This window comes from Ixodes scapularis, unplaced genomic scaffold, assembly GCF_016920785.2.
Source record: "Ixodes scapularis isolate PalLabHiFi unplaced genomic scaffold, ASM1692078v2 PGA_scaffold5__190_contigs__length_132052651, whole genome shotgun sequence".
In the NCBI taxonomy this organism is placed as follows: domain Eukaryota; kingdom Metazoa; phylum Arthropoda; class Arachnida; order Ixodida; family Ixodidae; genus Ixodes; species Ixodes scapularis.
Genome location: NW_024609880.1, coordinates 55,556,365 through 55,568,970, shown reverse-complemented (window position 1 = coordinate 55,568,970; position 12,606 = coordinate 55,556,365). Strand labels below are relative to the sequence as shown.

The 12,606-nt window shown below is 48.1% G+C and overlaps 3 protein-coding genes across 3 annotated transcripts in view; 2 read left to right on the top strand and 1 right to left on the bottom strand.

Moving 5' to 3' along the window:
• The first annotated feature begins 2,240 nt into the window (after positions 1-2,240).
• Positions 2,241-2,657, top strand: LOC8051949. Its single transcript, XM_002434146.3, has one exon. The coding sequence runs from the start codon at positions 2,241-2,243 to the stop codon at positions 2,655-2,657; it is 417 nt and encodes a 138-aa protein (XP_002434191.3).
• A 3,010-nt stretch (positions 2,658-5,667) lies between these two features.
• Positions 5,668-7,563, top strand: LOC8036962 (ATP synthase subunit C lysine N-methyltransferase). The gene has a single exon (XM_040218645.3). The coding sequence runs from the start codon at positions 5,856-5,858 to the stop codon at positions 6,462-6,464; it is 609 nt and encodes a 202-aa protein (XP_040074579.1). The 5' UTR covers positions 5,668-5,855; the 3' UTR covers positions 6,465-7,563.
• The window catches only part of LOC8051954 (protein Mo25), a 29,976-nt gene continuing 24,314 nt past the window's right edge, over positions 6,945-12,606 (bottom strand). The window contains exons 7-8 of the mRNA XM_029975579.4: positions 11,767-11,910; positions 6,945-10,490 (exon numbers count right to left, since the gene is read on the bottom strand). Coding sequence (XP_029831439.1) covers positions 10,221-10,490; positions 11,767-11,910 — 414 coding nt within the window. The 3' untranslated portion in view covers positions 6,945-10,220. The remainder of the gene's footprint in view (positions 10,491-11,766; positions 11,911-12,606) is intronic.

The following is a 12,606-nucleotide window of genomic DNA, read 5'->3' as shown; positions in this document are numbered from 1 at the left end:
CAATCCGAAACCGAAGACAGATTTCGGTTTCGTTTTCTGAGTAAATCGATTTGCGCGCATTGATCAATGTCGCGAACTGTTTAAACATTTGTGGAGGGCAGAAAAGCGTTTCCTATGATTTCAGATAAATCTTCAGATAACTTGCCCATGATTTTCAGCCACAATATGGCCACGTGTCGTTACTCTGAAGCGTAGCTTATTTAGTGACACTAGTCACACACTTCCTTGCCACCCGAAAGCCGTCATTCATCCTTGTTTTGCTTTTCTTAATTTTCTTGCCCTTGTTCCAACTTTCTTTGAAGCCCCCCTACCCCCCTACCCCCATACCCCGGACTGGAAGTCAAAAGGTCCAACGAGTCACAAGGTCCAATAATGGGTCTTATGACTCGCCAAACACGAGTCGTAATTTCGTCCACCATTTTGTTGTTGTGCGCTGTCTGGGTGTGCCAAACTCGAGCATTCCAAGGATTTAGAAGTCCCCTCAAATGCGCAGAGCACCGCTGACATCATCTCAATCGGTTACGATGTAATCCTTCAATGTAGTAAATTTGTTTGAAAAAACAAACTAACAACAAAATGGCGAATTGGCGTCATGTGCAAACAACCTATAGGTCAAGAGGTCCAACGAGTCAAAATATACACGGCGAGTCAAGAGGTTCAACGGGTCAAAAGGTCCAAAAAGCCATAAATTCCGATAATGGATCTTTTTTACGCGTTGGATCTTTTGATTCGTTGGACCTCTTGATTCGGAATCCTCGAGGGGAGGACGGGCACCAGGCATTGGGAACTGGGAAGAGACTCTCGCGAAAGGAACGGGCGACCACGACGTCGGGCTGGTTACATGATCAGGACTTCACCCGGGCCCGACCCTCGGGGCATTGTGAGACGACTTTCGCGGAATGAACGAAAGACGACGGACGTGCGCGGTGGTAGCGACCACGACGACGGGACACGGCCCGGTGACATGATCTGTTTCACCCTGGATCCGACCCTCGACGGCGACGTCCCTATGACAAGCTCCGTTGGGACTATCGGCAGCAGCTGCAGCGGTGGAGGCGCACCTCCCCAAGGATTGATCCCTTCCAGATCCCGAAACCCCCAAGCAGAATGTGAGTGCAATGAACCCTTTTTCCGAGAGCTATGCATTGCTGTGTCAGGCTTATCTGGAGACAGGAGACTGGAGAATCGGAAGAGAACTCCACAAACTTTGACGGTATGCGGCCTGATTTTTAGGTTCTTGTGCCTTGGACTAAAGACGTCGATGTTACTCCTTCCCAAAAGTAATATGCGCTTTCGTCCTTCATCACGAATAGGTTGTTGCGGTCACCGACCGACAGTCTCCAGGCCAGTCTCCAGCGCGCGAGCTATGGAGATGGGTCGAAAAGACAACGAAAACTGAGCAGCTTTACATGTTCTCTAATTGACCACCAACATTGTTCTCCCTGTTCACCCGCCTCTATGGTTAGTGTAGAAAAGGACGATAACGAAATCGTGGTAGTCATGTTCGGACGGACAGATAAGGAACTGCTACCAGTGTCCGCAAAGGACAATGTGGACCCAAATTTTGGTGACGCACCTTGGCTTCTGGTATGTCTATCGGTATCTACGTTAGTGAATATTAAGTTCCCTAGCCCTCATTTCAAACCAACTAGCCCACCCTTAATATTTTAGTACCACTCCAATCCCAACCCGCGAAATAGGAACCTGTCAAACTAAAAAAGGAATCACAGCAATGCAGGCAAACTTGTACAGCGTGCACAGCTGTTTTAACGAGCTTTCGCATTTCATATCAACCTTGCTTTTGAAAATTTATTTTGTTTGTCTAGGGATAACTTCGTGGACAGAGATGTTGGCTTCTGCTGTTTCTGGGTGAGCTCACACACGTTCAGGCTTTCTTTGTGACGTTTTTTGCTTTAGTACTCCTCCAACAAATGAATGCCGAAATACGGGGCGCGAGAGCAACACTGCAGTAATTGTAAGCTTTCTCATCACCCTTTGCGCCAAATCAGCGGAACTCGCTTGACATTTGTTTGAACCTGCGGCGAGAATGTTTTCCGCGATCTTGAAATGACAGCTACGGTTGAAGCAGACGGTGGTTAGGGCTGTGCAACAAAATTATAAAATGTTGAGCCATTCTTGAAATAGCTTACCTTCCTCGGTGTTGAGCTCCCGGTTTCCTGTAGCCCAAAAGACGTGCCGTGCAAGCGACAGACACGAACGTAAACCAGTATTGTAACCTCATGCAGCCATGTCGGAAGGCCCCAGAGAGAAAACCCTTCTGTGAACGGCTACCGCCCGAAGCGCCACAGCCGCAACGCTCAGTCTCGCCATCAAGCCCGTCGGCGGACAACATCTACGATGACGTGGCTCTTGCACCCAACAGACCTACCGGAAAGCCACCGTCCGAAGACGAGACCTACGATGACGTGGCTGTTCCTCCCAAACCACCGACCGGGAGGCGTCTGCCGGACCTGCCCACGGATTTCCCTGGGACCGAGAGCCCTGTCTACGACGATGTCGCAGTTCCACCCACGGATTCTACAGGCTACCCACTGAATAAGAAAAGAAGTTCGCTGAACCTGAAGCAAGAACCAGAGGAAGAAGCCATCTACGAGGAACTAGACATTGCGAAAAAGAAGGGAAGGCGAAAGTATTAAACCGAAGTATGTTATACACATTTTCGGCGCTCTTCATCCAGACGAAAAATGCCGCATCACTGGGCTGTGGACGAATGCGCCACTTCTGACATTCCACAGAGAAGAGCCACTGCGCATGCTCAGGATTCGTTCCACAGCCCAGAGGACAAATATGGCAGTGCGCAGAAGGCGGTTATTAGAATTGTGCGACAGGATGTACCAGTTGAGCCTGTAGTGGATGCCAAATTATATCAGAGCGAAACGGACAGAGTAAAAGAAGACTGGCAGACAACAGCGCTGTTGTCTGCCAGTCTTCAATCTATAAAAAAAATAAGGGAGCGCTGCGGTGACTTCCTGTTTGGGCTTTGTTAGCCTTAACAAATTTACTATGTATGGTGACGAGGGTCGAAAATGAAAAACTGTCTCTCCGCTGTGCAAATAGCGTCCGTAGAAAAAAATTTAGTTCTTTGACATTTTTCGCATTACGCTTCCCACTTTCGCCGTTTTATTTCTCACCGGTGCTTTATTTCATTTGTACGCACATGGTTTGAACAATCGCCCACTAAAGCTGATTTAAATTAACCGCGTAGTCACTGATCTCCATGACAATCCTAGTGGCAAAACTAACAAAGGCGCAGCAGAAATCGCTATGCAGAGCGAAAAAAAAAAAAAGACAACAGGGAGTAACATAAAAGCCAGATATAACTAAATAAAATGAGTAAAAACCCCTGGCAAGCCCGGCGAAAGTGGTAAAAGCAGTAAAAAGCAGGGGGTAAAGGTGGGTGAGGAGGAGTGGCAAATCCCGTGCGCCGACACCCGGGGTCCCGAGTGAGCGATCGCAAAAGAGAGCGACAGAACACGAGAGAAAGAAAGCAACGTTGCCATGGTAAACGGAAGAGTGAAAACTCTCAGCAATATAAACAGTGATAATTTAACGTTGTAAACTAGATTTTGAGCTATTCTAACGCTTATAAAAAGCAATAAAGTTATTACGCTGCATTAACTTCCCTTCTGTCGAAATCTCGGAAATCTGGTGGTTGCGCAGTTTCGTATTCCTCAACCGCGCCCAGCCGCGCCCCACCCCCCACCGGCGAAGCCGGGTATATGGTTTAGTTTAGCGTTAACGCGAGGCCGTACATCTGCGCGCTATGCAAAAAGAAAGCTTCGAAAGGAACGCGAATATCTTTCCACCGGTAAGCTCGTGGATTGTTGAAGTTCACGAAACTGCTCAGATGATGCAACCGTGTTTGGGACCCCGAGGGTCTGCCTGCATGATCCGCCGCTTGCGGCAGCCAGAATGTATGGGAAAATGGCGGACCTTTTCCTCTAGAGTTAGTATGTATGATCTCTATGGGCGCCGCCATCTTGACGTCACGTGACCCTGCCGCCATAGCCGCCCTTCAGTTACTCGCCGTTCCTCCGCGTTGTGTGCTGCACCGGCCACTACCGGAGCGTTGTTTTCGCGTTCTTTTACGTTCCGCGTTGAAATAGTGTGTTTTCTTTAGGTATTTTAGATATTTCGGGCTTTCATTTAATCATTTGATATCTATATTTCAACATAGCTCTTGCATTTTCTTATTTATAAAATGGAATCGGACAGCGAATGGTTCGACGATACAAGATTATGGCTGCAGAGACCATGTAAGTTCATCCCATTCTAACGTTTTTCTCGCTAATAAATGGCAGTCAACACCATTGCGACATTAGCGAATTTCAACTGAGGCAGCAATTAGGCTCTCACAGTCGTGCTTCTCGCTGCATGTGCGCGCTGTTTCCGTAAAGCCGACCCGCATGTAAGCGATATAGCGTTCGACGAGACGAGCGACGGCGACAACGACGAGAGTCAGCAATGAAGATTTCTCACTGTCGCCTGTTGCATCGCTCGGTTTTTTGGATTTCTAGAAAACGTCGCTCACCGTCTTGGTCGCCTGCTCCCGTCGCTTCCATGCGGTTTGCCTCGTCGCGCGACTGCCCGAGCGACAGCGAAGCGGGTCACCGTCGCTTGTCTCGTTGCTCGCCGAATCGCTTGCATGCGGTTTATACTTAATATCGAGGCGCCAATGGTTCAAGGGTGTGTGCATGGAAATTAATTGAGCATAAACCGCATGTAAGCGATTTAGCGAGCGACCAGATAAGCGACGGCGACCCGCTTCGCTGTCGCAGTCAGTCGCGCGACGAGGCGAAGCGCATGGAAGCGACGGAGCAAGCGACCAAGACAGTGAGCGACGTTTTCTAGAAATCCCAAAACCGAGCGATGCGACGGGCAACAGTGAGAAATATCCGTCGCTCGTCTAGTCGCACGCTAAATCGCTTACATGTGGGTCGGCTTTACGGACTGGGATAGCCTTACTGCGTCAGTTGAAATTTACATATGTCGAAATAGTGTTGACTGCCCTTTATTAGCGACAAAAACGTAAGAATGGGATAAAGTTAAGTGGTCATTGAAGCCTCATAATCTTGTATCGTCGACCCATTCGCTGTCCAATTCCATTCCATAAATAAGAAAATGCAAGAGCTATGTCGAAATATAAATATCAAATGATTAAATGAAAGTCCTAAATATCGAAAAGACCTAAAGAAAATACAATATTTCAATGTGGAACGTAAAAGAACACGAAAACGAAGCTCCGGTAGTGGCCTGTGCAGCACACAACGCGGAGCACCGGCGAGAAACTGAAGGTCGGCTATGGCGGCCCGGAGAGAGCACGAAGGGCGCGCCGACTGGTGGCAGTTTGAGTAACTGACTCGCTGAAAGCGTCTATACACGTTTGCAAGTCCGGTCTCAGGGCGCCGCCATCTTCCTCAGTGGAATGCGCTCTCGGGAGTGGCCATAATCCGATTACGACGCCTTAGCAAGGCTTCGTAATCGGATTATGACTGGTCCAAGCGCACCCCAAACAGACAAGATGGCAGCGCCCTGAAGCCGGACTTGCAAACGTGTATAGTGTATCTATCTATCCACCGAAAGTGCAGTAACAGTTGGTGCCAGTTGGTGCAGCGACTGCAGCGACTTCGTCGTCTATCCATTCACAAATACAAGATGGCAGCGCCCGCAAGAAGGTCACGCTGCCGTTGTTAGTGCTGCGATTGGCTATAAATTTGCCATTTTTCGTTACGCTTTATCGAGCGATTGTTGTAATTTAGCAGTCCTCCGGAACATGAAATGCACAGCTCGTTTACCCAAGGATCTGGCATAGCTAGGACGAGAACCAAAGCATCATGGACAAACTCGAAGCTTCGCTCAAAACTTCTCCGACGAAGCAGCGAAGTCCTCTGCTCGGCAAGATCGCCCTGGCAGCTTCGGGAATCGGAGCCTTCGGCATCATCGCAGTCACCCTACCGTTCCTGTCACCGGCGTTTCGACGGATCTGCCTGCCGTACGTACCGGCGACGGACGCGCAACACCGTAACGTGATGTCCGCTCTTGGGAAACGAACGAAGCGTTCCGGACTAGTCGACCTCGGCAGCGGGGACGGTAGAATTGTCTTCGAGGCTGCCAAACTCGGGTTTGTGCCCGCGGTGGGGGTCGAACTGAACCCTTGGCTGGTCGCTTATTCGAAGATCCGAGCGCTCGCCACCAAGTCGCCGAAAACTTCCTTTCTGCGGATGGACTTGTGGAAATTCGAGTTGTCCGGTTTCGACAACGTGGTTGTCTTCGGAGTCCAGGAGATGATGCCTGCTCTCGAGCAGAAGTTGGCGGACGAACTCAGTTCTGACGCTTGGGTGATCGCTTGCAGATTTCCCTTGCCGTCGTTGAAGCCAGATTTCACTCAAGGGACTGGCATTGACACCGTTTGGGTTTACCGTATGTCGACCAGGGTAAAATGAACCTACGATAACGACACCGCACCATACTCGCGATTCGGCTTCGCGGCATTTTAGTTTCATAAACTTACCATTCATGGCCTATAACTGAAGATGCTCCTATGCAAAAGGCAAGTTCGTCTGCTTCAAAGTTTTGCAGGGGTTGAGGTGACTTTGGGACGCCGAGCTCCAATTAAAGGATAGTGGGTAGACCTCAAAGCAAGCTGCGTTGTCAGAGCTCGGCGTTGTAACGTCACCACAACCCCTGCAAAGGAAGCAGACGAGCTTGCGCTCCGGTCTCAACATCCAAGTGCAGTACAGTAACAGGGCACAACTTCGTTGACCAGGCTCAATAGAATTTTTTTTTTTGTCCAATTTTAAAAAGATGAGCATGCTAGAACACCTTACAGCTTGGGTCTCCTAGTGATAAGCAAATACAGTGGTTCGCAAAGTACAAAAAAATGTTGGATTAGACAAGCGAAGAAGTATAGACCGCCTCCATTGATTTGTTTGCTTGTTTCTTTTTATTTTAAGAACGGAACTATGAGCAATATAAATATTACGTTTTAAAATCTGCACCGCCACAATCATTTACATCTTGTCCTTTTCTGTAAACAAAAATAGATGCCAGAGTAGTGCCTCCTAGGGGGAAAAAAAATCCAAGAACGGTTGATGTCCAGCAACAAATTTCTTTTTTTTTTTTTCTTCAACAAGACAGTCTTCATAAGGAAGGGGAGGGGGCTTTCGATCTATCAAACAATTCGTGGTTTTACCTAAAGTGTAGCCATAGATTACAACTGCCTGAAATCGAAACAGAAAGGGGGGAGGGCAGGCATTTGCCAACTTAAACTTCCAGTGCCAATTCTTATATACCATATTTTGGTGCCCACCCAGACAAAATGCCACACCATGCGAGTAGTGCTGGGACAAAGCTAACCATTCCCGTCATTGATCCGGAACAAATGAACACAAACCAAGGTTTAGATATTAACACGCAGCCTGAACACAAAACTGATGCATTCAAACTTTTTAAGGCTATACACGTCAGCTCACTCATTTTAAATTTAAAGGCCTATCCATAGTAATGAAAACAGTAGTAAACTTAGCTTTTTGCATCTAAAAAAAAAAAACTACCCTATACAGCTGCAAAGATCTTTAAAAAAAAAAAGGTCAAATTACAAAAAAAAAAAAAAGAAAAAAAAGGCCATTTTGTTATTACTAGGAGCACGGCATCAATCCAGTTTGGAGGGTGGACTACGGGTTCAAACGGTACGACTACAAATGCATAGGCACGACAGAGACCGAAACCAGAGCAACACGGTCGCTCACTAGTCTCGCCTCCTGGGAAGATCAAGGAAAGTGTAATTCAAAAGAAACGCGTATATATGCGGAAAAAAAAAAAAAAAAAAAGGGAAAAAACATGGGAGGAATATCAAGCAATCTAGAGGAAGCATAAAAGTAGTTCCAAACCCACTCGGATAACCGCAAGGTTCAGTCCCGCCCAAACCTAACGGCACCGTCCTGGGTAGAGCAGCAACACCATACTGCATGCACGTTGTTCAGACAAGCGATCCAGAATCGCACCATCTGGTCCCACTGGCAGACAGTCGACCAATTCTGCTTGTAGATGGTATGAAGGCTGTTCACACTTCGTTGACCGACCATATTCATGCAAAAATAACTTTCGCAATGCAGTTTGTCTTGAAGCAGTATTGCAAAGGTACGACTGGATGCTGTGGAGTGCTTTTCTCGTCTCTGCAAGCAGAAGTGGCACACATTTGCTACCTTGGCAGGACAACTATTGTCACCGACAAGGTGAAAACGGTAGGGAGGAGCTTCAGTTGTTCCCCCTCTAGCGCAAGCTTCCAACCAAAGCACGTCGAAAGGCATGGGGAGCATGCAGGAGGCCGAGTGTTCGAAAGACATGCTCTGCCATTTTCATTCCATCGGCAACTATAGCTCATTAGAAGACTCGTCCTGCCTGCTCCTATTTGCCCTCTGTGCTATCCACAATTCAAACACCGTAACATATCTTCAAGCCCTTAGCAACCAGGGTTAAGCTGCTTCGCAAACCACAGGTTTATTACCGTAGGCACTATAGTGGTGCGATAAATTTTTTGTAATGTGGAGCGCAAGTTTGTCTGCTTCTTTTGCAGGGGTTATGGCGATGTCTGAATGCCAAGCTCCGATTGGCCGAGATTGAAGGATAGTGGGTAGACCTCATGGCAGCTTGCTTTACCCACTATCTTTCAATCGGAGCCAACCGGAGCTCGTTGTTCCGATGTCACCACAGCCCCTAGAAAAGAAGCGGACAAACTTGTGCCCCCATTTCTGATCCGTAAAATTCACGAAAGACGGGTCGTCTTTTAAGACTTGTTCGCAGCGGGTCACCGAATGCTGAAAAAAAAAAAGCGTCTAAAAGGCTCAGCGAAAAGGATTCCTGGATCGGACGTCGTTACGTGTGTACGGGACTGCACGGTGCATTTGCTTCACCCTTTGCCTTCGTTCCACACAAACTGAAAGCGACACTCTCTAAAAAAAAAAAAAAAAAAGACAATGAAACAGTGGCAGCTCGTCTACTCCAGAAAGCAACGTCCATGCATCTAAGGAAAATGCGGAACCGAGAGCCGTAGGACTTCCATTGCACTTTTCTTCATGTGTCTTGCGGTACACGGAGGCAGCAAGTCCAGTCGGTCAGTTTTGAGGCCTACACATTCACGCCCACACACACGCGCCAGCCTGTAGCCTAAGAAACCGCAGGGAAACCGATGCCACCCGATAGTGACGGAGGAGGCACGGGCGGATGCGAGCCCCTTGTTGCGCTGACCTGTTTCCCGTGCTCTCGTAGCAAACACGTTTTAAAAGACGAAAAGAACGGGGTGGGGAAGGTGGAATGCAAACGTTAGAAAAATTACACTTACGTCTAAGATTAAAAAAAACGACCTTAGCGGCTAGTGTACGAGTGTCTGCGCTCGCTATCGGTTACGGAAATCAATGCCCTCAAGCCGTAACGCCAGCGACGGAAAAGTAGCGAAGTTCTCGCACTAATTAACAACACCTAAAGCTCTTTGTAAATAAAAAAAAAAAAAAAAAGAAACAATTTTTTTTTTACAGGTCAATAAAAGTTTAAAAACAGAAACCGCCAAGCATGCTTTGGGACCGAAAAACAACACCCTCCGCAGACAGTGTAACGAAAAATGAATGGCTAATCTTTCCCGCACACCTTCGAGAGAGGGAGAGAAGGTAATAGTGTAGTCACCCTGTAGAGAGAACAGACTGCCCTCTTTTCCCTTAGAAGAAAAAAAAAAGGGGAGGGAAAAGCGGAAAGAACGCAGTGAGCCGTCACGGCTGCCCCAATCCGCCCTCCCCCTACTTTTTTTTTTCTCTCTCCCTAAACTGATCCCCACCAACCCTAGAAAAGACAATGCGGCGGCGACGACAGAACGGTCTCTCCCGAGTGCCAGACTCCGGCGAGAGAAACGACGCCACCACAGTTCCTTCCTCCTCTCCCAGGTGGCGCGCCGGCGGCCGAGAGGGCAGCCGTGGCTGGCGGGCGGGAGAATGAACCGAATGTGTCGCGAAAACAAGCGCCTAGGCTACGGCGACGTGGCGCATGCGACGACGGGGGAAAACGAGCGGCGCCGGGGGGAGGGCGAGCTGCTGCGTTGGTGAGTGATGGCGCCCGGCCTCTCCTTCCTTGTGGAATGGTCTTTCAATCCTCCGGGCGGCACTCCGCGTCCCTCTCTATCTTTTTCTTCTGCTCGGCCGCTCGTGCCGCCTTCAGTGCTGCATTGCTGCCGTGGTGAGGGGGGCAGCCGCCAGGGGGCTCTGGGCATTGCCCCCTCCGCCGGAGGCCGGGGCCGCGAGCCCGTCCCCGTCGATGGCCTTGAGCTCGCGGATCTGCTTGATGAGGTAGGCCTTCTCGTCGTTGAACTGCTCGTCGTCCGACCGGTCTGTGTGGAACTTGGTCAGGAACTCCACCAGCTTGTCCTTGTTCCGCAGCAGGATGTCCAGGATCGGCTTGGGCTTGTTGGGGTTGGCCACAAAAACCTGCGGCAACACAGGACGCAACGGTCTGTCACACGCAGATTCGAAGAATCCCACGAGGCCTCCCGGCTACCCCACATCGCATCGCATGGCGCAAAGAACTGCGGGGATCCTACGACGTACGCTCGGGCCGACTCGTATACTCCGTACCTCCTAGAAGCGGCGCAATTCCTTCTTTCTTACCACTACGAGTTTCGAAACACAAAGATAACAGAGCTAACACATGATAAAGCCGATGGGTGCCCCGTTTTGCTGTCTTCCTGCCTTCTAAGATCGCAAAGTGCTACACAAAGCTGAACAGCTTTTATTCGTGGGACTCGTTCACACGCCGTACATGGATTGCCGTAACACGTCGAGAAGACGGCATAAGCGCTGCATGTTTCCGGAATGGTCTGTAGACCTTTTACAGAAATCTCAAAGGGGGGCAAGGGATTACGGGAGCATCTGGTACGCTCCACCGCAGCGTTAACCACGTGACACGGAAGAGAGCAACAAGAAACAGAAGGTAGTGTAGTTGCTCGCCTACCCTCGCCCGCATATTCTACGTTGTCTGCTACCGCTGGTTCTGTACGGGCCATTCTCGACGTTCCTTGCGGCACCGCGGACAGCCCTGCACGCTTTGCAAAGGTCTACCGAGGATAACGGGCAAGGAGCCTGACCCAAACTACGAGAACTTCTCACACATAATATGTAACTCAGCCGTAGGCACTAACTCTCAACTGTACTGGTCCATTTCATCCCCCTGGCCCATATTTGGATGCTTTCCTTCTGCGGCCTTGAACGCCATCACTCGTGCATAAAAAGTGGGAAATGGCATTGTCTACTAGAGAGGCTGCATATTGAAAGGTCATTCTAATAGCTAGAGCTGATTAAATTAAATATATTAAGGCTGCAAGAAAGTGTGCCCAAATATTTCACTAGGTCAGATTCTTCCTACAGAATTGCCCATCGAGAGAAATATCCTATGCCGTTTCAGTTGGTAAACTCGGTGTAACAATCACCAAAGAGACATTTTTCTGAGCCTTACTTGCCAATCACCAAAGAGACATTTGTCGGAGCCTTACTTACATTTCCAAAGAGACATTTGTCGGAGCCTTACTCCCATTTATTTTCAGGTAATATGTGAACTGGGGAAAGTGAGCAAATGTATCTCCCAGTTTTTGCAAGCTCAATATTTCATGATAGCAATCTGGTGTCTCTCAATACTAGGTGGAAATATGCCACAGGTTTGAAGCAAGACAAGGAACGGGCAGTGGAAAATGCACCAGCAAAGACCCACCTTGAACACGTGGAAGGCTTCAAACTGGATGTTGCGACTCTTCTCCTTGAGCATGTTCATCATCAGCTTCAGGTTCTCCGGGTTGCTGATGTAGCGCGTCATGATGCTAAAGTTGTGCCTATCCAGCAGCAGCTCCCCTAGAAGCTGTGTAATTGTAAGAAAAAAAAAGCCAGAAAATCTTATACTTCGTCAACTCCCTACACCTAAGATAAAATTAAAAAGCAGTTCTTAATCTTTTTTTTTTAAACCCCTCAATGTGGAACAACCTGTATAAATCAGTAATACTTCCAGGCAAGATAATCTCCATAATCTCCGGCAGATATATATTAGAACAGTTTGTTTTAGTTAGAAGCTCAAATGACGAAAGAGGGAACTTTCGTCATTTGAGCTTCTAACCAATCAGACGTGATATCGTCACTTCTTTCACTTCCGTTTCTTTTTAGGAGAAACGAAACATTTGTCGAACATATATCCCCCCAGATCTTAACTAGAAGAGACACACCGTCCTCATCGCAACGCAGTAGATTTGTTCAGACTCCAAAAAACTCACCCACACTATGGCACAGTAAAAAGGCAGAGGAACTGAATAGCATAGTAATTTCCAATACAGCACTAACTTATCTTCATTTTAAATAATTATATTACTGGAAAAGCTAGAAGTTAAAAAAAAGCCTCGAAGCTGCGATTTCACAGCCCACAGTAATTCCAACCCAGATTATTATGTAATCTGGGTTGGAATTTATTGTTTTTTTTTTTTTAATTACCACGTTAATGAATTGATACACCCATTTTAAAAGAAACAACAAATATTTAACATAAATATTCCAGTTCAGCTGGAAA

What these genes read in the sequence shown, in the direction of transcription:
- LOC8051949 (XM_002434146.3), top strand. Translation starts at nt 2,241, where the DNA reads ATGCAGCCATGTCGGAAGGCCCCAGAGAGAAAACCCTTCTGTGAACGG.
- LOC8036962 (XM_040218645.3), top strand. Translation starts at nt 5,856, where the DNA reads ATGGACAAACTCGAAGCTTCGCTCAAAACTTCTCCGACGAAGCAGCGA.